Consider the following 27,402-nt stretch of genomic DNA (forward strand, 5'->3'; position numbering starts at 1 on the left):
GAAAGAAAAGAGCAAGAATCTTTCTGAAACCTTCCTGAAAACTAATAATTGCTGCTGGGATTCTCTGATGATTATAAGAAACTGATAATCTAAAAATTACGAGGAAATATCAGGGTCGTTGTAGATACAAATAAATTCTGCCAAATCAATTCTGAGAAAAAGTCCGTCAAAAAAAGTTTGAAAAGTCAAAAATTTGCTAGCAAACCTCTAAAATTTTTAATTACTTTCAGAAACCTTCTAGAAAACACAAGGAAAACTTCAAGCTTGAAAAGTTGAGAATTGGTTAAATAAATAAATAAATAAAAAATTTGAGTTAGTTTTATTTTTGGCAAATTTTCCAGAAAAAAAAAAAAATAATGATAAAAAAAGACTTTTGGAAATTTCTGAAATTTATCTCAAAATGTCAGTTATTTTCTCGCAAATTTTTGACTTTTGAACCTCACAAGTTTTCTTGCTTTTTTCTAGAAAATTTCTGAGATTATTCTCAAAATGTCTGAGTTTTTTAGCATACATTCACTCCTTTTTCCCATCTAAAACGACCCTAATACATTATCGTAGAGAACTGCCATCCTTCAATTTTACCACCTTGATAGAGTGTTATAAAACATTATTCTGAGCACTATAAGATTTTAAGGTCACTGAATTAAATCTGTCAAGTTAACAAGAAAGCTCTGAGATTTCCTTGAAGATCTTTTTTTAATGTATATTTTGAATGAATATACAAAAGGAGTACAAATTAAATGAAGATCAGATCATTTTACTAAGAGGTTTTTCATCAAAGTGTTCAGTATTTCCATTCTCCTGTGTTTAAACCTCAGCCTGGCCTTCTGTTTGTACTCCAGCTTTATATTACAGAGTCTGCAGTGACTCCAAAGCCCTCTGAGAGAACGACTGATGAGAAAGGAAGCAGCAGAGAACAGGAGGACACAGAAGGCCAAAGGAGCAGGTGGCTCTGTGTGCGCAGCGTATGCTTGGATGCGTGCCTCGACTCCTCACCTCCAGCGTGGTCAGCACTATCTTCTCCACAGAGGAGAAGTACGCCTCCCAGAGGAACTGAGTCTGCTGTCGGAGCGACAGGATCTTGTCCTGGTGGATGGAGCGCACGGTGGTCGGGATCTGTGAAAACAAACAAAGCTCAGCCATGCCACAAACACAGGCAGGACATTCAGCAGATGAAAAGCAAACTACAGGGCACTGTTTAACGAGGAAATATACTTTACTATCCAGTAGGGTTTTTTCAGCTGCTGCAGTTTGATTTCTCACCTCATTGTGTCAAAAGAACCAAACCAATTGAAAAGCCTGTTCCCCTCCACACCTGTGGAGGTGCTGCACGAAAAACTACTGAAGGAAACAACATGAAAACCTCTGAATAAGACACTGAGCGCAACTTCCTTCTTTACAAAGTGTGAACAAAAATGGAATAACATCAGGTTTCTTTTTCGTCTTTGGTAAAAAACCAGGAGTCATTTCTCTAAACTACCATGTTTGTTTTGGTTGCGTTTACCCAGAATGCTCTGCATTTAGTCTCTTTCCTGCTTGGCTTTTTACATGTGAATTCAAACCGCACCCGAGTTTACTTCAATCGACCCAAGACCAGAGTTTTATTTTAGATCGATGTAACAGCAAAAACGAGTAAATTTCAAATGGAGGAAGACTGACAAGAAAGTGATGTATCACAGTTTAACTTGAAATCAGTTGTTTATATTCACATAAAACAAAATAAATCATGCACAGGTAACGTTGTATCATAACGACAAATGCGACCCCCTATATATCTTGTAACTTGAAAATGGACCCGTGCTGTGCTGTTTAGTGGAAACAAGGCATTTGTGTCAGGAAGTGTAAGGCTGTATGTCCTGTTGTTTCCCCTCTTTTTGTGACTTTAAAAGCCTGTAAATGTAACTAAAGTTGAAGAAAGTTTAACTTCAGATCTGGCAAAGGAATATTAAAGCTTTGAAACCATCAGAAAGAGACAAAAAGTAATGTTTTTTCATGAATCTGCCATTTCTACCTTTGAGCAACACTTGAGATGTTGACGCTTGAAGCAGCAGGTCAAGTCCTGTCACTCAGGATTCAGCTCAGGTCAAGAGTCAAGCCTTCATTTCTGTAACTCTAGGAAGGCTTTGGCATTTTGGGAGATACTTTAATTTGCTTTTTAGCTGTGAGCGAGATGGCAGGATCAAGCCTGCTGAGCACCAACTCTCATTTCACATCCAGGTCTCGGCAAGAAAACTAATAGGGTATTTACCAAAATGTCAGACTTCACCTTTAAATTTAACCCCGTCAGGTCTAAAGGGCAGATTAGCTGGAAAATATCCAAGTAGGATCTTCAAAAGATGCTTGGAGAGTTTTTATTTTGGTTTATGAATAAAATTGACAATAAATCAATCATAACATATATTGTGATTGATATGTTATCAATATAAATAGACAGGATGTCTTGCCGAATATTCACACTGCAAAAACACAAAATCTTACCAAGTATTTTTGGTTTGTTTCTTGTGCAAATATCCTATTAAACTTGAAATAAGACAAAACTAACTTAAAGGTAACTTTTAGCAAGATATAGAGGCTTGTTTTAAGTAAATAATTCCTTAATACTGATGTTAAATTTCTTCTTGTTCCACTGGCAGATAAATTAACTTAGTACATGGGAAAAATGTCGTTACAAGTGAAATAATCTGCCAATGGAACATTTTTGTTGAAATTAAAAAAATTATTTACTTAAAACAAGCTCCTATATCTTGCTAAAAAGTTACTTGTAAGTGACTCTGTCTTATTTCAACTTTACTGAGATATTTGCACTAGAAACTGGACCAAAATTACTTGATAAGATTTTGTGTTTTTGCAGTGCAATAAGTAGAATATTTACTGACCTATAATCCTGAACCGCACAGTATTCTGGGGGATGGAGGCAGAGGCGCCTCCTAAACAAGGTTGGTGGAATCAACTGACTCGCTCACTCTTTGGTTACCTAGCAACTCACTTTGGTTACCTAGCAACAACCTTTTGAGCAACTGGCACAGTAGCAGTTTAAGGTTTCTCCACGGTGCCTCATAACTGCTTAACAGTGAAACAATAGCAGCATGGAGTGAAAACTGTGCCAGTTTGACAGTATTTTAGATAAAACTAAAACAAAAACTCATCAATAATTATCAATAGTTAAGTATTTAAAAAAGAAAACATGGGAATGTATTTTATTTAAGAACGAGACAACAAAAGTAAATTTTAAAGGCTATGAATAAGCACTTGATCTTCATAAAAAAAGCCTGTTGTACTGTTTTTATCATTAAGTAGAAGCACAGAGTCATTAGTCATATGTACTTTAATATAACAATAGAAACATAGTTCTTTGCTCTCCAGCCATTATATCTTAATTCATAGCATACATTAGCAGAATAATCCAGGATGGCTTAAACACATTCGGTGCTGCACACACCGCGCTCCTCGTGCCAAACAATATTATCACGTACTTCATTCAAATTAAGATTTAATGGGCATATAATTACTTTTCTCCCTATGAAGCCCAGGCAATTCCAACCAAATTCATTGGCTTGGTCTGTTTATTTGCCCTCTCATAACAATCCGAGGCACTGCAAGATGTTTTGAGGGACTTTGTATGCTGCTGGAGTTCTGCTTTATTGATGGCCACCTCATCCTAAAGCGAAACAAACCCGGATCGGACTGACAGCCCGGGTTTGGGTTTGACTGCTGATTTGTTGGGAGCTTTCAGGTGACAGACAGAGGAGGCGATTTTGTGCGAGAGCTGCACATGGAGCCGTTACCTGCAGGAGGAGTCTCTCGTCGCCGATGACTGCGGCGGTGTTCCAGTCGATGATTTCAGAAAAAGGAAGCTCCCATCCGTTACTCAGCATCACCGGCACACACGCAGCCTGAGACACACAAATAGGGAAGCCATGTTTTTTTTAATCTGTGATGCATCAATGTGGTTTTCTGCAAAGTAAGCTTGCCCATCTTTATGAGATTCCTAAATATGAAATATGGGGAGAGAAATGTAAAGGTGACTTGAGGTTAGGATACATTCAAAGCTATACAAAACATGTTCAGTACATTTTTTTGCACAAAATTATTCTTAGGTAATGAAATTTTAGTTAGCTGAATTCTGGTTTTTGAGCTCCTTTTAGGACGCCTTGTCACTTTAAATCCAAAAGAGCTGCTTTTGGCCACGCCCCCCAACTCAACGTTTACACTCAGATAAGAAAATGGCTGCAGACATTCAACAACAAAACACTTGTCTTTTCCAGCAGGAACCTGTAAACACCAGCTGACCAAAAGTGCTGGAAATCAGTTTTGGTTGCTAGGTGAGGGGCCGAGTCACGCTGGGGTTGCTAGGTAACAGGCTGGGCTTAACTGGGGTTAGTAGGTCAGGGGCAGCCTGCTGATTTTTGACATAACTTTAATTACTTTTAGAAACAACAGAAACCCAAATGGAAATGCAAAAATGCTCAAAGTGGGAATGTTGCATAATAAGTCCCTTTAATTTTCAGGATGGATCCATTGAAGTGCTGAGCCTTTAAAGCCGGTAATGTTGGGCATTCTCAAACAACTCATCTTCAAGGTTCCTACAGTTCAAACATTTTTAAGATTATTTTAATAAAACAAAATCGAAATGAATGAAGGATGGATAATAAAGACAAACAGAATAATGGATGAATGCACATACAGTTTCCCGTAGTGTAGCCTGGCGGGCCACCAGGCTTAACTTGTGCCACCATCAGGCTAAGCATTACATATTTAATTTAAAACCTTGGACATATGGATGAATAAACGGATGGATGACAGAAAATTAGATAGATGGAAAAAGAGATGGACAGACGAATGGATAAATGGAGAGAGAGAGAGAAAGATAGATGGCAGATAGATAAATGACAGATGGATGATAAATGGATGGATGAATGGAGAAATGGACAGACGTGTGTAACAGATGAATGAACAGATGAATAAACAGATGAATAAACTTTTAGACGAGACAAAAATAAACTCTGAAAATACAAATATTAAAAAAAAAAAAAATGTTATCATTATCCAGGCCTGAAGAAAAAGTTACACATTCTGGGATCATAGCAACACAATATAAAACAAGAGCTCTGACCAACACCTGATACATAAAAATAAGATGCGTGTGCAATGCAGATCAGGAGCAATATATAGGCCCAGAGAGCAAACATGTATCTATTGATATGCTGTGGTTTATTATTCTGCAGCAAAAACAGAAGAAATAAAGTTGAGGAAAAACACCAAATTATACAACATTTGATCCCACAGCAGCAACACGCACAAAGTCTGAGATGTTTAAAAAGAATATCTTAATTACTTGGTTGGTGTGTGTTTACTTGATTTATAAAAGACCTCTAAATCATTCACAAGCCTCAAAGTAATAAATAAATTTTAAAAAAAAGAAAATCAATGAGACGGAGCGTTTAAATTCTTTGAACCTAATATCAAGTGTTCAGCCTTTGTGTATGGCTGTTTTCTTCTTCTTCAGTTTGAAATGGTAACATCAGGAGTGGGAGAGTTTATTACTCAGAGGTGGTGAGCTGCAGGACTGATGAGGAGAAAAGGGAATACAAAAAATAAAAAGATCAAAAGCCAAAAGGAAAGTGGATACACAGACTTAAAAACAGATGAAAAGCGGGGAGATAGTGAGGCTGAATGTGACCTTTGGCAGAGGGATAGAAGGATGGGCGGAGAGCTGCAGGGAACAGGTGGTGTGTGTGTGTGTGTGTTGGTAGTTTGATGTAATGACAGGCCTGTCACTCCCGGGTCATAAAGGTGTCGTCTGAAGCAGCGCCGGCCCCTGGGCTCCACAGATGCGGCGGCAGCAGCAGCCGCACGTGAACCAAAAAGACGACGCTGACCTCAAAGCGGAGCGGCGTCCGTATGCAAAGCTCAAAAGCCTCCACACTCTGCACCCTTCATCTCCAACACGACTGTGCAAAACTGATGGATCATTGAGTCAGACAAATGGAGGAAGGAGAGAAAAGGGCATATTTCACTCCTGAGTGAAGTGCAGTGTGTGTGTGGCTGCTGATGGTGAGATAAGCACACTTCTGAGGGCGCACTCTGTGGACAGAAGTGTTTGGAAAGGAGAGGTAAAGGACAGTGCAGTGGAGAAATGGATGAATGGGGGGATAAGTGAGGCTGGAGGAAGAAAAAAAATCTGTCTCCACTAAGAAATAAGAGCAGTAACGAGTTACAACTGATCCAGAAAGCCTGAAAATCCTGCAGCATGCTGCAGTGAAAGGTGTGAGGCTCCTCAGGTCAGTGTGGCAGACTGAACTGTCCTGGTAAAAGCTGCCGAATGCAACTTATTTCTTTAAAAAATTATGTTTTTTACACATTTAAAATGTCACCATGTCCTGACAGTATAAGACAGCTAACTGATCTGTGTTAGATGGGTAATTATGATTCTTTCTAGTAGTGGAAGGTGATGTTCAGCGTGTTTGTGCTTCTCTCTGTTTTTTACCTGCAGCGCCTCGAGGAACCGAAAGGAGCCCAGACGTCTGCCGCGGGGCACCAAGCAGAAGGTGGAGTTGTGGAGCATCTCCTTGTAGTCATATCTGCAAAATAGACACAAACTGTCTGTGAGTTCACCAACACAGCAGGTTTTATTTTATTCACTTCAAATAGGTTTTTTAAAACAGAGAAACACACAGGGACAAAATAATAAGCTCACCACTACTTCTCTGTTTGAAAAGGAGCAAGAAGAAGTGAATTTAATGAATCCCGTTTTCACTCCACATCCTGTTTCTACTCTTTGCTTTCTTTCCTTTCCGTCTTCAGCCACTCTGCCAGCTAATTTTCCTCCTACTCGACATCTTTTCACTTCCTCCAGCCCTCTGTCCCTCCTGCAGCTCCCTGATCCCTCCATTTCTCCAGCGAGGTGTGTCTTATTACTCTCCAAACAGGGTGATCAACCCTGCCAGGGGTAATGAGCTGAGAGTGACACCTGCTTCCACCACACAGCTGGCTCCGTCTCCGTGTGATAAACCGAGACAGAAGTGGAGAAACCGAGTGTATCTGTGCATCAGTCTGGCGAGTTCATGCTGCTTTTCCATGTTTTGACAGGCATTTGTGGAAACTATTATATTAGATGGATGGTTTAGTGGAATTGCCAGTTTTTGTTCTTTTTATCTGTGTCTTCCTGTTTTCCTGAACTCTCGTCAAATTATCTGTGTTTTAGATAACAGCATCACACTGTACTGCAGATGTGACCCGAGACTGACACTGACAAAACTGACTCAGCGTTTTCTGAATACAGATAGTCCCATTGTTAAGACTTACTTACTCATAGGGTCCCGTTTATCTCCTGCGCTGACGTTAAAGTCGCACTGTTTTCGGCAACTAAAGTTTTTTCTGTCAAATTTACGGAAATGATCTTCACTCGTTTGGGGAACCTCTTCAGAAATTTGCCCAAAATTGACACGTCAAGAATAAAAGTAAAATATCTCAGGAACTGCAAGGTTTATTTGTACTGCTGTGGGTCAGACTCCAGAAAATACCCCACAGGCTTAAAAGTTAACAATGTTAACGAGTGAAAGTAAATTAACAAAGCACACAACATAAAACTGAAAAAAAGAGACATTTTCGCCTTAAAAATGTGTTTGAAAGTATGCAGCAGGATCTGACCATTTGCTGCACCAAAATTCATGCAAAAATAATAAAAAAGGTATTAGTTGATAAAAGCTTCCAAATTAGTCATTTTGGCACAATTTGGGACCATGTGTGCCCTTTGAAATTCATCGTGTTTTTTTTCTTTCCACTTATATCTCACCATAGATCGTCATTCCATCAAATAAGTGTTTTTAGGACTAAATAAGTGCCAGTTTGCTACAAGTCCATTGGCCAAATTGGGTGACTGATAGGTTCATCGAACCAAACATGAGAAATCAAGAAGCCAACATCATCAACCAATCATATTGAGGGAAATGCATTTGCAAGTTTGCCGCTTGGCCACGCCCCATGCTCAAAAACTGAACATTTTGATAACTTTTAAGCCACCATCCCTCAACACCACACTGACCAAAGATGAAGCCGATAAACAATTCTTGGGGATTTTGTGCTAAAGTTTAAGGTCTGTAAACCTGAGAAATGGCAAAAATATCCGCCTCCCTGTACGTTTTCCCTTGCTTTGATGGGGGTCTACCAACGTACCAAGTTTTCGTTCAGAAGACAATTCTAAGAGAGGTTTGATGGGTTTTTGAATATTTTAAGGCTTCCAAAGAGCTGAAATAAGAATATTGGCATTACAATAGGAATTAGTAGTGCTTTCACCATAAACATAAATTACATAAAGTAATTAATTTATGCACTATTTTAATCTAAAAAAAAAACAAAAAACTTTTGCTATATACTTAGATCTGTCATGATAATTTTTGCCTCATGATAAATTGTCCCAGAAGTTATTGTGATAAACAATAGTATTGTTGCTTTTAGACCATTTTGAAGTAACATATTGGTAATGCCAGAACACATTCTCAAAGTTCAGCAAACTTTAAATTCTACTTAACATTTAACACAGGAAGACATTCTAAATATCCAAACATGAATAAACAAAACAACAGAAACAACAAATAAAATTAATTATAAAATCTCTGGACAAAATTGTCCTTTAAAAACCAATGCACCAGATTGAAAACTTTTATCATCCAGCTTTTGGTAGAAAGAGAAATGATCAGAAGCTCATTTTAATTCACAATGAGATGAATTGATTTATTGCGACAGGCCTGTACACACTGTCCTTTTTTTGAGTGCTATAAAATGAAAATGAGCCTACAGGTTCTCCAGGTTTGAGGTTAAAAGACTTCAGAGGCAGAAAATCATTTCTAAAGTAACTATAATCCATACAAGGTGAAGGTTACAGGACACCGATATATATCCTGCACCATTGATGATGCTGTGACTGTGCTTTGTGCGGGAGTGTGACAGTGCTTGCTAATGCTTCCTCCGGTGCGTCGCGTTGCATACGGATTAAATCGAGCGATCGACTTTCTGTTTTTTCCTCCCAAACACAAACTCGGCAGCCGCCGAACATCTCCTCTCAAGCCCCGCTCCACTAATGTGTGGGAACACGAAGGCCGGCGATAAAAATCCCACCCTCATTCACACCTACGTGTTGCAGAGCATCCTCACAGACTCGCAAAAACGAGGACAGGCGACAGCTGCACGCCCTCACACTGACGTGCCGTCACCTGTCGACGGAGACGAAGAAGCCATCTTAGCTCATATTTCCAACGCCATCTGTCCGCCCGGACGCCGCGTGAGTAAGCTAACAGCCCACAAGACACACCGGCATCTGAAGGCAATGAATATAAATGTGGAGTTTAATGAGCAACAGTCATGTAACAAGTCTAAGCAGGCAGTTCCACCGCCTCATGTTTAATATAATACAGATTGCTTTGCATTTGTCTCCATTTTTGTCCAGGTGTTTACAGGCTGAAAAGTTGCTTTATGTCCATTTGAAGCCTCTCAAGAAAACCTTCCCACATCATTCACCTAACAGATCGTTTTCTTTTCACTGAAGAGTCTTATAGAAGCATCTTTCTTTGCTTCCCGTTGTTGCTGTGTTGCATTATTTTCTACAATAAAGAAGCTCTTCAGTTTTATTTGAGCATAAAAACCATCAAAACAACACAATGTGCTTCTGTGTGAACTTTGCTTTTTTCATTAACCTGCATCTGTGTGTGTGTGTGTGTGTGTGTGTGTGTGTGCGTGTGTGTGTGTGTGTGCAACAACCACCTGAATCAGTATTAGCAGCCCACATCTGAGGGACTGGAAACACAAATGTATAATAATAAGCAAGGTCAGGCAAGCGGCGAATACAACACAGGCAGAATGAAACCAGAAACAAATAGGATGACCTCTGCTTCTGCTGCCTTTTCATCAGTGTTGAGAAACTGAATCGGGTCTTTAGTCCCTAATGAGAGCATGCTACAACACTGCCATGGTAACCCGTCATTAAGAGCTTTCACTTGCACATAATTACTCAGAGATGTGCATCGTCCTGTCAGGAAGTGAAGGTACTGAAGAGGGAACTGATGGGAATTGCATTTGAGAAGCACATGGCTGTGGCAATGTAGTAGGAGTGATGGGTATTTCTATTTATGTGGCTGTTATGATGAGGTTCAGAATGGGAAATAAATCAGATTGATGTGACATGTTTTAAATTAAAGGGGACCTATTATGCAAAATTCACATTTTACACTATTTCTGTGTTCCATTTGTGTCTCAATTGATTCTAAAAACAGTCCAAGCATTAAAAACCCCCCAAAAAATATTCAGCCATTTTTTGGTAACAAGTAATGTTTTCTGGTGTCTGGAAAATAATTTTTTTTTTTAGAGTGTAACAAATCAGCAGCCATTGTGCTGTTACATAGCAACCAAAGCAGAACTCCAGCACATTTGGTTTTAACTCTGTATTCGCAGTACAATGGCTGCTGGAAAAGGCAAGTGTTTTGTTGTTGATTACTAGCATAAAGAAACCACTCACTATATTCTGGTTGGTTGTGCAGGAAGCTCTACTTCTGCTATTCAAAGATGTACGGTTGGGTAATTGTGCATCTGTTTGCAGCCATTTTCACATGCGAGTGCAAGTGTTGAGTTGGTGGACGTGGCCAGCAGCAGCTTATTTAGATTTGGCAGACTAAAATTAAGAACTTTGTGCAAAAAATGTATGCAGAACATCTATAATTGCACAGAACCTCAGAGCAGAGTGGGTACAGCAGCAGACAACAACACGAGATGAAACTCCTGTGAGTACAAGAATAATCTGAGGCTAAAAGTTGAAAGCGGCTCATCAACAGTTGACAATAACAGATGGGACGTTACTTGGTTTAATGAGTCTTGATTTCAGCTGCAACATTCAGATAGCAGAGTCAAAATTTGGCGTAAACAAAACGAAAGCGCTGATCCGTCCTGTCATATCAACAGTTCAGGGTTGCGGTGGTGTAATGGTGTTCTTTCATAGTGCAAAACATGGAGTGGAAATGTTTTATTGATGCTTTTCTTCACAGAAAAGCACAAAGTTTGTAAGTAAAAACTTGTGATTTTCTCAAGAATTTTGCAATTGCTGTGTCTTTATTAAATAAGAAATGCAATTAAAATCACACGTGAATAAGTTTGTACACCCAGTCAGTCACTGATAAACAGGTTCTGCCATCATCCTCCTACCACTTCCTGTCGTCTTCTTCATTTCCGTCAGTAGTAACATCCAGTTGTTGATCAAATGACTTGTGTGATATGAAAATATACTAATTTTGGTACAGCTGAAAAACCACCTAAGCCCATCGCAAAAATTTTGTGAAAAACATGATTTTCTTTCCCTAAATTGTCATTTCTGTGAAGCAAATTTATTTTCATAATTTCAATTTGTGCAGTTTTAGGGTAAATGGAATCACATCTAATGTCTCCTTTTCACATAAAAACAAATTGACTGTTCAGAAGTTTTTGTTCTGTTCAGAAGCTGCTAGACCTTCAATAGAAGGTCTAGCAGCTTCTCTTGTTTAAGAATTCAACAGTTTTAAGCATGAAATGTACTGAAATAGATGTACAGAAGGACAAAACGAGAGTTTAGTTTAGTTGAGGTGCAACAGGGCTTCCTTTTGTTTCACTGCTGCTACCAAACAGACAACCAGACAGTCCATCAGCTAAATGTGGTTCTCCAGAGTGATGAAAACTCACAACCCCACCCAGTCTGATTGTCTTCAGAGGAGCAGAGAGAAAAAAGATCCAATTTGCTGCTTTTTGTGACTCCTCTTACATCATCCTCCAGGACGTCTTTCATGCACTCCTCCTCACTCTCTCTCTAATTTCTGTCTTCCAAATGTGAGTTTCTGTGTGCGTCGGTTTAATAATAGGTGTCTGGAACAAAATCAGGGCTATAAAACTGTAGAGGCTTGTGAGCAGAACCATGTGGGCTCTCAAGTTGATAAAAAATGATTGGTAAATAAACTATTAAATTGTCAAACTTTGGTTTAAATTTTTGGTTACCTGTGACTCACAAACTACAATGACAAAACACTACATCAACTACAACATGTGTCAAACTCCAGGCCCGGGGGCCAAATCTGGCCCGCCATAGCTTTTTATGAGGCCCTCTAGACTCAAAATTACATCAAGTCACATTTAGTATCATGCATTAGCACAAATGTTGTAAAAATTCCTTACAAATATTTGTAAATTAGCACCACAAAATCTGTGATTGAATTGCAGAAAAGCAATTACAAAATCCTGGATGGACTGATCAGTGTGAAAAGATGTTCAATATTATTTAATTTGAAAGCTAAAACAGATATTTATTGATAATTTAACAATTCAATGGGTTTTATCAATACATTCTGGCCACCCGCCTCTTTAAGAACATTTAGATTTTTGATATGGTCCAAAATGAAAATGAGTTTGACACCCCTGATCTAAGACATGATAAATACTATGATGGTCACACATGAAGTCATGTAATTTAAAACAAAAATAAAAGAAATAAATGTTTAACAATAGAATTTAGCTGAAAAAAAAAAGTCCTCAAGCCCCCAATAAGGACAACTGTGTAAGCTGGAGCATATTGTTGTGCATGTTCCCATGAGAATGCGGCAGATGTGCTGGATAAATGCAGTCCTGCCTAACAGAGATAGTGTTCGGTGAAGGGGAATGTGAGTGTGTGTTATTCAGGGATCCATCCAGCCGTTTCCCTGTATAAACATTTAAGGCAGATAATGTGTTCTCACATGGGTAGAGTGACAAACATGGGTTGCAGAAGCATCTGCAGTGTTACTTTGCATTTATGTCCGTTCACTTGCTACATCTCTACTTATTTACCCCACAGCTGTGCATTTATAAGTGTGTGTGTGTTGGCATCTGTGTGTCAATTTCGTTCAATTTTCCTCCAACTGCAAGTACAACTTCTGCTATACACGGACAAACTAATTCATTAACCTAGTTTGCGTTCATTTGCCAGCTTACGCTAGCTCCAATTAGCATTCTAACATGTAATGTTACAAATGTCTGGCTAAATAAACAAGCTTCTGTGAAGCACTGAAAAAACTGAGATCCACTGACTAAATTTAGGAGGTGTTTATAAAGGAATGGGGCAGCAAAACTAAAGAAAAATTGCAACAGTTACAAGCTAGCTGCTCTGTTGATGCTATACGCTAACAATCTTAGTGCTGTAATAGGCTAGCTTCAATTAAAGGGTTAAAGGTTAAGAAAAGTATAGTAATGTTTAGAGACTTTTCACATCACAAAATACTCATGCATTTACAATTTACCCGAGTATAAAATGTGCAACAGTTACAAGCTAGCTGCTTAGTTGATGCTAAATGCTATCAATCTTTCTAATAGGCCTTAGGTCAAGTCATTACTAGAGGGTAAGAAACTTTGGGCACTTTTTGATATCAAAACCTGCTCAGGCATATGTAATTTGTACCACTTAAATAGAGAAAGCATTTAATAAGAAACCGCTAGCGAGCTTATGCCAACATTCAGGAAAGTAAAGCGACAACGATCTGGCTAGTCAGTAAAAGAGGTTTCTGTAGTCAAAGTAGTGACAAAATTTATATTATAAAATATTAATTAAGTAATTATTTAAAGTAAGTTTAAAGCAGTTCCAAGGTTGCGCTATGTAATAATAAGTAATAAAAAAAAGTCAAGTCATTTAAGTTATTAAATAAAAGCTATTGATAGGTAATTATTATTTTATTTATCATTAAGAGGGAATTTTATCATCATGAAAACTGATTTATGATGATAAAGAAATTAATCGATGGCATATGCAAACCTGAAAAACTAAAATAATGTTTGGGATTTTTAATTTTGAAATATTTACCAATCTGGCTTCATGTCTTAATACATGAGCTTGTAATTGTTGTCTGCTGAATTTATGAAGCTGCTGCTCCTTCCAAGATGAGTTAGCACACAGCATGGATATGTCATCCCATAACTAATTATTGTCTATTGATTGATATCCAAACTACACAGAGCAGGCAGGCTACGTCTTAATTTCATGACTTTGGCAACCGTGCAAGAAACATTCAAACAACCTCCAGAAACCTTTGGTTAAGCCCAAGTTAGATGTCATGAATTAAACGATACAGGCTCAGACGTGAAGACAGACCATTAAATCTAAAGAAAAGGCCACTGAAAAAGGGTAAAGCCAAGCCATCGTGTACAGACAAGAGAGGCCTGTTGAGGAATCCATCAAATGATTGACGCAGCACACACATACACATTTTATTGCAGCCAATGATGACATAAGCCAGTTTCAGAGTCTTGCAACAGTTAGAATATCAATTTAACCTTTTGCCACATTTCAGCTGCAGCCATTCATGGAATTTACTGGGATTTTATGTGACAGATCAACACAAAGGAGGGTATAATTCTGAAGAGGAAGCTAAAGGTTGCATGGTTTTCAATTTTGTTTTTAGATATGTTTGTATTGGACCCCTTAGGTCACTGCTTTGCTAGCTAGCTTTTATATGCAATCACATTTGCAAGACTTTTGGAGTGCGTCTTCATCAGCTTCACACAATGGGAGCCTAACACTTTTGCCATGATACTGCCACCACCATGTTTAACGATGTGGATGCCCTGTCCATGAACTAAGATTCTGCAATAAAGTTATTACAAAACCACAACAACAAAAACTTCATCTGTACCTCTATGGATGTACTGTTTGTTTTGGTTCAATATTTCCTTTTAAGGCTTGAAGGCTATATAGAAGTATGATAACTTTTCTACGGTAGCCCAGAGAGGTCAACAAAATGCAAAAGTCCCAACACAAAATGCAAAAGTCCCAACACAACATACGTTATGTTAAACTTACCGACGGTTCAGCATATAATGCTTCGGTTTAGCATTTGTTCTGTTGTAGATTTAGTTGTGTTCCAGTTTTTTGCTGCAGCATTGCAGTTTTTCACGACTGCTTTGCGACTTTTAATTTGTTGTGTTGTAGCTTTTTGCTGTTGCACTGCGGCTTTGAGTTTGTTGTCCCTTCTGAGCCACCATACTTTTCTAACCTTCTACGATACAAATCTCGCACAACGTTGAATGGCAAGTCAAATAAATCTCAAACATTTTTACATCCATTCTTTGTCTGGTGCGCATCAAAATGTACAACTAGATAAAACTGTTATAGGATATCTGTTTAAGGGTGAGCTCTCTGGGAATTTGGTCAAAATTTAGACATTAGCAAAGATGTAGGGAATGTTTTGATGCTTTGTGAAATAAACAAAGGTGCTCTAGAGTAGTAGTTTTTAAATTTATAATTTCAAAGAAATCATATTTACCTTGAACATAAGAATTCATGCAAACAATCATGCTGTAATGTGTCTGTAGAATCAGAAGTGCTGCAGGTGGTAAGACAAGCATGTGGATATAAATCCTAAACATTATTATTTAAACACATCACATATAAGTTATTCTGATAGATGACGTTAAATATAAAGTATTTTGACGTGAGGATAGATCAAACTGGAACAAGACCTCAATATGAAAGGTCTTTCTGCCTGTCAGCAGTGTTTCCCTCTGATGGATCGGTTATTACTTTTTTCTCCTCTCTGCAGTTCTCAGTCACTGTCACTCTAACCGAATTCAGTCAAATCACAACACCAGAATCATTTTCACAAATCCTAAACTACCTGCAGACATTCAGAAAACGTCTGAATTGTTACGGTCCATCAATATGCAGGCGCTGCACATCCCCCTCCACTGCTTTATGTATATTAAGAATATCTCTGCTGCCAATACACGATGAGCCGTACTCGTCAGACTTTCCCTGGAAAGCCCCTGTTGCCGAGCGCTGCAGCATGAATTACAAAGCAAACAGGTTTGAGGGATTTCTATGGTTTTGTTTCTCTGTTTTGGATCTGTGTAACGACAGACATGAGGGCTGGACGGTGAGCGAATCCAAACCGTAAAGAATGAAACATCCACACATCGTCTTACAGAGGAGTGAAAAAGTATTTTCCTCCTTATAGAGGGACTGTTTGTTTGTAAACACAGCACAACTTGACTGCAGAAAGAGCCGGCCTTTAAATTCTCACCGGTTGCTATGGTTGCCCGCCTTTATCTTGCCGTTTTAACATTAGCTAGCATGTTGTCAGCGTACTACAACTGTTTATCACAGCATAATAAAATAAGTTATTGACATTAGTGAATGAGATGCATCTTAGTGATGCAGTAAATGCAGGTGAGTCGATAAATGGCAGAAAGGTCGGACTACCTAGCAATATTAAAACTATTTGTTCACGGAAAGATCATTGGCTCCCAATGAGACATGCTGAGTGTCTAAATAAGACTTAAATAGTGAGCGATAAGGGCACTCACAGTTAGAGGGAAAACGAAGATGTGGCTGCATCCATCAATGCAGGTGATGAGGTCAGAAATTAAAAATGAAGCGGGATGAGAAAGATGCAGTGTGAGGAACAGAAAAGATGGGCTAAATAGAACCTCGTGTAGCTGCAGACGCCGGAAAGAGTTGCACTGGGCGAAGAGAGACGATCTGCGCTGGTGGAGAGTTGTAAATTATTATTGTAAATAGTTTGAATAGATAGAAAGATATTTTCTTTCCTGCGTTCTGAAGGCGACATGCGCAGGAAAGCGGCTGCTGACGCAACGTGACGTGGACTGGTAATCCCTCTACTGAAACGTGTTTTTGCTTCACATCTAAACTTTCACACCACCACGTTTCACCGCTGATATGTTGTTCTTTTCATGAACATTTTCACGTGTTACTTTTACTCCAGATAAAAACCCAGCGTATTTATTGTTGCTGAATCATGAACGCTGACCTTAATGAAGGGAAGTGAGGCCAGCTGTGCTTTAAAAGCTGTTCTGGTTTCGTTTGCGACCTCCTGGGTTCGTTGTCAATGTTCCCCAGAAGTTATTTTAATAGGCCAGGCACCGTTCCGAAGCAACTGTTGCATGTTTTCCCCATTTGTAGATGATGGTTCCCAGTGGAGTCCCAAAGCCTATTAGGTTCTTTATTATCCTTTCCAGACCAACAAAAATGTATCTGCTAAGCTTCCTTAGATCGTCTGATGTTTTAGTCTGCTTCATCGGGTTCTACTTAGCATATTTTCCAGACTATAAATCACATTTTTTATTTCACAGTTTGGCTGGCCATGTGACTTATTGACTTTTATATGTTTTTTTTCCCCTCTTTGTGACGCATTTTTTGACTTAAGTGTTAAATCTCAATTCACACTGAAAAGCATAAACAAAGGATTAAACACAGGATGAAACATGGGCTGAAACAAGGTTTCTGCAAATCAAATGTAAGACTTTTTAATGCCACCTTGAATGAAATTCAAAGCCAAATATTATAAAGAATGGTTGAGGGAATTTGCGACATTACAATGAAGCATGGCAAAACGCCCAAACTATGAAGATGTTTATGTGCGACTCAAACTTTTGCCTGACAGAAAAGTCTTGCCAGAAAACTAACTACATTAAATTCTCCTCCCTCGACAAATTTTAAGACAGACTGATGTACAAAATACATTTTTAAAATGAATTTAAGGCATTTTAAAACCTAAATTTTAGACACACATCCCAATCACGTTTGACAATTCTAAATAAATCTGTCTACTCAGCCATGAATGCAGTTAAATCATTTATTTCATGATTCAACAAAGTTTATATTTTCACACAGAAGCAGGCTGGTTTGGATTAATCTTCTTTAAAAAAATAAAAACATGAAGTTTGTATGAACACATAGATTACTAATAAATTAATTAACCACATGATAAAATAAAATCTGCTCAGTAATTTTAATTTGAATGATTTATCGTTTTTTTCTCTTTCTACCAAAAACTGGTTAACAAAAACCTTCAGTCTGGTCCTTTGGTCTCTACTAAATCTTTACAATTCATTTAATCTGTTGTTTCTGTTGTTTTGTTTATTTATTTTGGATATTTAAAATGTTTTCCAGTTCCAGTGTTAAATGTTCAATAGAATTTAAAGTTTATTCGGTCTTGATAATGTATTCTTGATTTATATACCACTACGGTATATTCCTTTAAAATAGTCTCAAAACAACAATATTTTTGTTTATTGCAATAACGTCTGGGACAATTTATCATCAAGCAACATTTCTTACCATTTTAGGCCTTCTAACATGTACATTTTCAGACTAATAACAACACAAGGTCTGGAGGGGGAAACTATTTATGTATTTAGGCAGCACTGTAAATCGTCACGCAGACTTACACACATCAGAAACTTTGCTTGCAGCTACACATCCTGACATCCCCGATTCCCGCTGCATATTTTACCAACACCCTGATAACAAGAACCCTTCCTGCCACGAAGCTAATTCGCGATGACGGCTTTACCCTCGCAATCTTTTCAATTTGTCCTCTCGGATGCTTCCCCTGCCCGAGAGACCGAGGCAGTTTTTCAGTTACGCTTAGCGTCTACACAGCAGTCAGAGGTGAGGTCAACTTCAACCCAGACGACAGCTACTCCTCACAAGTATTTATTAGGCAGTGCCGAATATTCTTAATAAGGCACACAAACATAAAAAAATACTTTGCCGTTTATTCCCCAAGGCTAAAAGAGCGAGTTTAGTAAGGCCGTTAAATTCGGTTAATGTTAGCTAAATCATGACTAGTTCATTTCTATTGACTCTTTGCTACTGCGTCACTAAATCATCCGTAGCGTCATGATGGACGTCGGAAGTGAAGGATGGGACTATTGAACAGAGCAACTGAAATTGTTTTAAGTTGTTTCTACTTGTTCGAGTCAAGCTAATTTGTCTGTGAACGTAACACACCTGGTTGGGGCTCATAGTATTTACAGAAGTACGGGTCGGCTTACTGGGTCGGTACCTCCTCCCTCCTGACGTGTTGATAGATATTACCGACTTTGCCTGAATTCACACCGCATTATTTATATCACTACGTCATAAACAGTGTTTTCTCTTACACCGGAGCAGCATTAAAAACACACAAGACAGATGCTAACCAGTTTTCTTCCATACATGCTAGGCTACATGACGGTGCGGCACTGTTTCCATGGTTACTAACGGTTAAACACGTACCTTTTCCATAATGCAATATTTGATATTTTTCTAATCACACTTACTTATAAAGTTAATATTAACGTTAATATTCTTACCTTGTAAAAAGTGTTCGCTACAAATCCGCGATTACACCGAGTCGGCTGCTCTCCATCGCCGTCATCTTTCCTCATTAAAAGTTATAAAATAAAATGACAAGTTTGGTTTGCTTCCTTGTCCGTTTCTGCAGCCGACCCCGCAGGGCCCCGTGATCATTTTTCAAGTGAAATCAACTAAATATAAGCGATATTAGCTTACCTGATGTTTTAAGACTAGCTTTAGGAGCGCATTGGTTGTAATGTCCGTCAGGGAGGAGTGGGCGGAGTTCTGAGAGCGTGACGTCACGTGCAAAGGGTCAACCGTTAAGCTTGTTAGCTACTATTGTTATCAAAAAGTAGGTAGCACTGGTTACATTTACTTGAGTAAAAATGTACTTTTTTACTCCACTATACTTTTTTTTCTTTTACTATTATTTCTACTCTTAATTGAGTTTGATTTTGCAGTTAAAGAAAAAAAAAAAAAATTCAGATTGGAAACCTTAGATTCTTAGATTTCTGCAACGTATGAGCTAATCGCTTAAGCTAATTTGAGCATAATTACTCAACATTTTGTAGGTCACTTTCAAATAAAAATGGTTATTTTATGTGAAAGGATACATAAAGCTTTGTTTGTGTATTTATATTATAGTAAAAGCTGGTTTACTCTGCTCTCCCTTACTAATTTCGTTTGGAGCTGGGTCTGTTGGGCAGCATGATGACTCCAAAGATCGCTCTTTGTGCCCGTTTTCCTCCACACACACGCGCGCGCGCACACACACACACACACACACACACACACACGCACGCACGCACACACACACACACACACACACAGAGAGAGAGAGATAGAGTCAGTAATTGGCGCTTGACTGTGTGATCTTGAGGATGAGGGATCCGGACTCCGAGGATGTTTGCTGGAGCCCAGCTGTGCCTTGCTGTGTGTCGGAGGTTTGCACGATTCGTGTGTCGGAGCGCCGCGAGAGTGAGAGACGGTCTCAGATTTAAACATGTCAGCACATGCTCTGCGGCGGCGGTTCCCCTTTTAAACACTGACACGTTTTGTCATCAGAGTCACTGAAACGAAGAGCAAAGAGAAGGCCAGAGATGCCCCTCACTGAGAAGGCCTTTCATCTTACACACACACACACTGAGACGGAGAGGGAAACGCTTTAATTTGATCCATCCACATTGCGGCCGCTGCAGGCTCTCTCTAATAAATCGTTATCCAAACTCTTGAAGTCTCTTCACACTCCGACTCACACTTTTGTCCACGTCATTATGCAGAAACCGCACACACACACACACACACGCACACACGTACACTAGCCTTGTTATTTTCAAAGCGCCGCTGACCATTATCAAGGTCCCATCTGCAGACTAACACCAGCAAAACTCTTCCCCCAATAGGTGAGGAGAAACTTAATTGCACCTAATTCCTTGTCTGCAAAACACTCTAATGTATTCCCACTGAAGATTCCTCTAAATCAAAATAAAAGCCGGGGTTTTGGAGCCACCTGGGACCCTGAACGCAACCAATCAGAGGCCAGGCTCCAATCCACAGCAGCAGTGCAGATACACCAGCTTTTCTATCTGATTATTCTGCAGACTTTGGAGAGGTAGCTGCTTTTTTAATTCAGTGCATGATTGGATTCTGGCAGCAGTCGCTCCAGGAGAGGATTTCATGAACATGGACTCGTCCTGAAGAGTCCAGTCATTAAAGTTCACCCAGATTTATTTCTCTTAAAGCTGCAGATTGTAACTTTTATTATACGCTTTTTAAATATTTGTTAAAAATGTTGTGACAGTGTAATATAAGACAAATAATACTCTGTTCAAAGATCAATCTCCTTCACTTCCTCATTGAGCTATTGTTGCCGTCTGAAGAAATGCACCAGAAACAACCAATCAGAGACAGGAGGAGGGTCTTAGTGCTGTCAATAATCCTCATGTTCTCGCTGCTAAATATGCTAAAGGCAGAGAAACAACACAACGATACAGAAAATCCATTTACCCCCTGTCATCGGTGGCTATGCTAACTAGCCTTAACACTCATGACAGGGTCTGCTGTCAGGGTGAGCAGGCGCGTGCAAGGGTGATTGACAGCGCCAAGACTGGTTGTTTCTATTGAGCACTTCAACAAACATGTAAGAAATATTTTTTAAATAAAACTTGCATACTAAAACTTTAATGTGGTTTGATTATGAATATAAAGTTTTCCCTATACAGCTGACCTAAACATTTACCTGAAAACCAAAAGACATTTCCTGTTAGAAACTGTTTAATAAACTTAAAATCTAAACTTTTTGCCAATAAATTTTCCCCATATAAGTGAAATAATCTGCCAGCGGAACTAGTAGATTTTTAATTAATATGAAGGAATTATTGATTTGAAACAAGCTCCTATATCTTGCTGAAAAGTCACTTGTAAGTCAGTTTTGCCGTATTTAAAGTGTGCTAAGATATTTAGACTTAAATCAGACCAAAAACATCCGGTAAGATTTTGTGTTTTTCCAGTACAGGAAATGGTGCATCACTAACTGTATTTAGAAACATTTCAGAAAAGAAATTGGTATCTGCCAAAATCAAAACCTGCAGGTCAGGCTTTTTAAAGCCAGTTTATCGGCGATCGTCAAAAAAAAAAAAAACTGCAGTTCTCATGTAAACATGCAGACAATCAGTCAGTAAATTACAGAAAAGAGACAGAAGGTCAACATCAGCTGATACTGTTACTGTAATATTTAACGAACGCTTCCTAATTGCATAATTTCCCGACGTTTTCAACGAAGCAACAGCTTTTTTCGCGGCTCTGATTCCTCCTCCAGCTCTGCTGCCGTCTGATTCTCGCGCTCACAGGCAGTCAGGAACACAGCAAATCATTTGTGAGCGAGTTTGACATCAGCATCAAACACAGACTATGTCAGCACAGCATGACACTGGAGAGCAGCGTGATGTCTGAGACGGTGTGTGCGAGAGAGAGAGAGAGAGACGGGGAGAAGGTACAGCTGTCAATCAGGGCGGCGGGGCGAGCGAAGCGATATGCTACCCAGTGAGTTCATCAGTGCCATGTGTCAGTCACACCCCGAGATTGCATTGATTGTCTGTCGGCCCCCCGTCTGCGCGTGTGTGTTGCGTAAGCTGGAGCGAAGGGGCCGCGTTTGGTCTGGAGGGGGACGTCAATGAGAACGGACAGGAAAAAATAAAATAAAGTGATGAAGGCGAGAGGTGGAGGAGGGACGAAAATGTCCACTATGATGCAATTATGATTCAATTTAGATTCCTGCATCAATTATGCAAACACATTCGGGAGACATGTCAAATATTTATAGGCTCCTCAACTTCTCAAACTGGATTCATTAAGGAGCCCAAACTTAACCAGGCGGCTCATTAATCATGGATGGATGTCGGCTGGAGGTCCGCATTCACATTCTGCTGCAGTAGAGCAGTGTGTGTGTGTGTGTGTGTGTTTGTTTGTTTGGTGTGTGAGCTGTTTGTCAGGATTGACCTCTGACCTGTCACCTGCGGGGTTACGGCGCGTCACCGCAGCTGCAGTTTAATATTCGAGAGCGCTGCCGCCCAGCGTGGAGAGAAGCTGGGAGTTTCTGATGCGACACATCGAAATGATTCAGGATTTAAAACGGAGAAACGTCTGAACACGATGGGAGGAGGAAAGGAAGTAAGACAGGAAGAAAGACAAAGAAAGGACGAAAGGGAGGAAGAAAGGATGCAGGACAGGAAGAGGACGAAAGACAGGAAGAGAGGATGCAAGACAGGAAGAAAGAAAGAAGCAAGGATACAAAAAGCAGAAGAAGGAAAGAAGGAAGGACATAAAGGATGTAGGCTGGAAGAATGCAGGAAAGAGAAGAAATAAGTAGGAAATGAAAAACAACTAAAGAGGAAAAGGAATAGAGGAGAAAGGAAACCAAATAGAAAAAGAGTGAAAGAAAGAGGAAGAAAGAAAACAAAGAAAGAAAAAAAGAAAAAGAAATGAGAAAAAGGATGAAGGGAAAGAAATGAGAAAAGAAGGAGAAAGAATAGAAGGACAAGAAAAACAGGAAACAAGGAGGGATGGAGGGGAAACGATAGAATAAGAAATGAAACGAAAGGAAGGAAGTAAGGAAGGAACGAACAAAGGAACGTAAGGAAGTAAAGAAATCGTGATCATGGATTTTAGCTGCAGGTCAGCATTCAGATTCAGCTGCCGTTTCCAGACCTCTGTGTGTCTGCGTGCGTGCGTGTGTGTGTGTGTGCGTGTGTGTGTGTGTGTGTGTGTGTGTGTGTGTGAGTGCGTGTGCATGAGCTGCAATGTGGCTGTTTGTCGGGACTGACCTCTGACCTGTCACCTCTGTGGTCACGGCACGTCGCCGCAGCTGCAGTTTAATATTCTGCGTCGGCTTCTCCAGCAAGAGAAACTCAGAGGGCGAGTTGTAATATTGGCGACCGAGTGACGAGGCGGCGGCGTGGCGAAGCGTTATCTGAGGCCGGGCGGCGGCGGGATTTTCTGCTCCAGTACATCAGAACTTAAACAGGTTCCAACAGAACCATTATTCAGAAAATGTGAAAATAATCCAGGGCGTCTCCATTACAGCGCAAAATTAATAGAAATTCAGTATTAATCACAAATAACACAATATTGGCTAAAAATATAATTGCTTTGAAATTTGAAATGCACTGGAAATTAAACATATTTGATCATTAGTCACCGCTATAAAACCAGGAGTTGATTACTGAATTATTTGAATAATCGATTAATCCGATTAATCGTTTCAGCCCCAGTGTAAATGCCTGAATTTGTTCCGAATAACGTGCATTGTGATGCCATATGAATCATGTAATTTCATAAATAAAGCTGTGGCACGGAACACGAACACTGATTTTAAATTCCTTCTGAAAGCGTTTGACCCAGAAGTTACAAATTACCCGACCTGTGTTTGACCAGCAGCTACGTCAACAGCCCTAAACGGTAATTACAACAACTCATGCGTCAAACTGTCTGACACAATAATAAAACGATCTGAAGCAGAGTGAGGCGGAGCGCCATGAAGGGAGGTCGAGTCTATGAAATGGATTCCACCATCTTTTATTTTAACAACCAGTCGCTGTAATTTTGCTTCACGTCATTCATTGTGTGAAACATGCATGAACTGGATGATCATGACTCTCCTTCAAGCAGCAGAGAGACAGAGATACATTAGAAACGGAGAGAAAGTGTGGGAGAGGATTAGAGCCACAGAAAAAAAAATAACTCACAATGTTGAGAAAAAGGTTTTAAAAAGACTTTTAGTTCTGATTTTAATTTACTTTCTCTCTTAAAATGACTTTTCTTCTCAAAATTCCAAGAAAAAAGTCAGAATTCTGATATTTTTCTCAAAATTCTAAGAAAAAAAAGTTGGAACTCTGATTTCTCACAATTTTGATTTTAAATTGATTTATTGATTTTAAATTTGGAATTCAGATTTTTTTTTTCCCCCTCAAAATTTAGTTTTTGTCCTCCAAATAATTTCAAGAAAAAAGTAATCTCCCAATTCTAAAAAAAAAAAAAGTCAGAATTCTGACTCTTTTTTTCCCCCAGAATTCAGAATTTTTCCTGAAAATTCTATGAAGAAAGTTGAAGTTATGAGATCTCATAATGGTAATCTTAAAAAATCTGACTTTTTATCTCTTAAAATTTATTTTTCTTACATTTTTAAGGAAAAACTTGAAGTCAATATCGGGATTCTGACGTTTTTCCTAGTATTTCTTTTTTTTTTTGGGTCAAAATTTAAATTCTTTCCTCAAAATTCAGTGGAGCAGACCAATTTTTCTTCGTAATTGTTGCACAGCAATTAGCATCTTGCAACACAGAAGGGATGATTGAAATAAAAGCCACTTTAAAAAATGTATTTTCTCTAATTAGTTTTTTCTTTCTTAGACAAGAAAGAAAAATGTTTAAATTTGTGAATTGAATCTGGAAAGAAACTAAATTCAGCTCTAAATGCAACAGTTATTCCTTTTAACCTTTGTTTCAGCATTATTCTGTCACATGTTCCTATATTTAGATCGTGATTTAACTTCCTGAAATCTACATTTTTGGACTATTCATGACTGCAGAAATATTTCCACACATTCCTCCTGTTATGTCATCGCTCAGGTTCACCCAAAGCTCCCACTGATGTATTTTAGCTGTTTGACAGATGGAGGCTAAAAGAGTCTCAGACGACTGAACCGAGGGCCTGAGTGGGCTGGGGTCAGCGGGCAGAGGTCAAAGGTCGCAGCAGTCCCTACCCTGAGCCACAAAAGGGTCGGCTAAGCCTTTAAGTGAAGACGGTTTGAACTGAAGCCGAGTCGTTCCGGGTCGGGGTTCCCACAGTGAAACTCAAGAACTTTTCAAGCATTTTCAAGGTAAGTTTATTAAAACTTTTCAAGCACCCAGACTTTGGAAGTAAAAACGATACAAATTAACTATAAGAGAAAGTTATTGTAGATGGCAGGAAAGACCTCCTGTAGCAGTCTGTGTTACAGGGGTTGAAGAAGCCTCTGACTGAAGACACCGTTTTCAGTGATTTTATGTAAAATCCTTTTTGCATCATCATCTCCAGATTCCAGACGTTAAATTGCACTTTATTGTAAATCCGTGAAGATCAAGCACTTTTCAAACACCTCATTGAAATTCAAGGATTTTCCAGGATTTCAAGGGCCCAGCAGTGTGGTTCTGCAGCTTGCAGAGTCGTGTTAGCACAACTTTTCCTTTGACTTCCTTTGATTTGCAGCGTCTGTTTCTGTGCAAACCGCAGAGACCTTGTGTTCATGTCAGACCGCATGTGCCTGTCTGAGCGCGCCGAAACCTTCTGCCCCGTCCTGCAGGCCTGACCTGCAGCGCTCTGAGAGAGTGTGTGTGTGAGAGAGTGTGTCTGTGTGGAACAGCTGTTCAGCAGCGCTGTGCGGAGAGGTCAAGGGGAGAAGTCGACGGACTACAGCTGTGGCCCTCGGGCCTGTGGGAACTGTGGCCTCAGCGATGTGGGAGAGATGTGCAGAGAGAGAGAAGATGAGAGAGAAACAGAGATAGAGAGAAGACAAGAGAGAAAGAGAAGACGAGAGAGAGAGAGAGAGAGAGAGAGAGAGGAGGGGGGAAACTGAACCTGTGAGAATCCCATCCAGACTCCCAACTCCCAGAGTTCCCAGTAAGTTTATATAGGATAGATTCAGAATGAGGAAAATATTTGTACAGAAGTTAAGAAAGGAAGGAAGAAAAGAAGGAAGAATGGACATGAGAAATGAATGAAAGAAAAGAGAAGAAATGATGCACATGAGGAAGGAAAGAACAAAGGTAGAAAGACAGGAAGGAAGGAGGGAATGAAGGAAAGAAAAGAGGAAGACAGGGTGGACATGAGAAACACATGAAAGAATGAAAAAAGAGGAAAGGATGGAAATAAGGAAGGAAGGAAGAATGGTCATGGGAAAGAATGAAAGAAAAAAGAGGAAAGGATGGACATGAGGAAGGATAGAAGGAAGAAAGGATAAATTGAGGAAGGATGGAAGGAAGGAAAAAAAAGGATGCATGTGAGGAAGGAAGGAATTAAGGAAGAAGGAAAAAAGTAAGGAAGGATGAACAAGAGAAAAGGAAGGAAGGATAAACACAGCAAATGAAGGAAAAAAGGAATAAATGAAGACAAACAGAAATAAATTTGTATTTACCCGGGATAGACGCAAAAAAGCTAGCTAGCATGGGTATGCTAGATGCTAGTTAGCGGTAGCTGCAGCCGCCTAGAGTAGGGTTACCACCCGTCCCTTAAAATACGGAACCGTCCCGTATTGAACCTCCCCCGCTTATGAGACTAGGACGACGCGCATTAGTGGGCGTCCCTTATTTTGATTTCTGAAAGGTGGCAACCCTAGCCCAGAGTCACAGAACTTAATGAAGACGTCAAAGAGCAACTTCAAGTTCCTCAAACGAAAAAAAAAAAAAAAACTACATGGAATATGAGATTAAATTCATTCTTAAATGAATTAAAGACTTTTAAGAACTCCCTGGAGCAGCTACATGTTGAAAGCTAACACATTTCAAGGCAGAGCATCACGCGATAACTCTGGGAAATCACTTCATAGTTTTGCACAGACAATCATGAGCCGGCCCGCCGCTCCATCAGAGAGAAACCAGAACCGGCAGAACAGCAGAGAAAACTAATAAGCCTCCTGCAACGGGAGAGAAATGGGCTCATCTCACCGAGGCACCAAGAAAAACTACCCAAGCTGTTGTACGTCTTTTCAGAGAACAAAAAAAAAATTTTAAAATTGCTCGAACCCAACACTAAATCC

At 39.4% G+C, this 27,402-nt stretch overlaps 1 protein-coding gene across 1 annotated transcript in view; it reads right to left on the reverse strand.

The window, feature by feature from the left end:
* ext1b (exostosin glycosyltransferase 1b) overlaps positions 1-27,402 on the reverse strand; it is a 144,449-nt gene that overhangs the window by 27,403 nt on the left and 89,644 nt on the right. Inside the window, exons 2-4 of the mRNA XM_008422746.3 lie at positions 6,488-6,581; positions 3,786-3,893; positions 997-1,116 (exon numbers count right to left, since the gene is read on the reverse strand). Of these exons, the coding sequence (XP_008420968.1) occupies positions 997-1,116; positions 3,786-3,893; positions 6,488-6,581 (322 nt within the window). The remainder of the gene's footprint in view (positions 1-996; positions 1,117-3,785; positions 3,894-6,487; positions 6,582-27,402) is intronic.

Source organism: Poecilia reticulata, chromosome 11 (assembly GCF_904066995.2).
Source record: "Poecilia reticulata chromosome 11, P_reticulata-male-v2, whole genome shotgun sequence".
Lineage (NCBI taxonomy): Eukaryota > Metazoa > Chordata > Actinopteri > Cyprinodontiformes > Poeciliidae > Poecilia > Poecilia reticulata.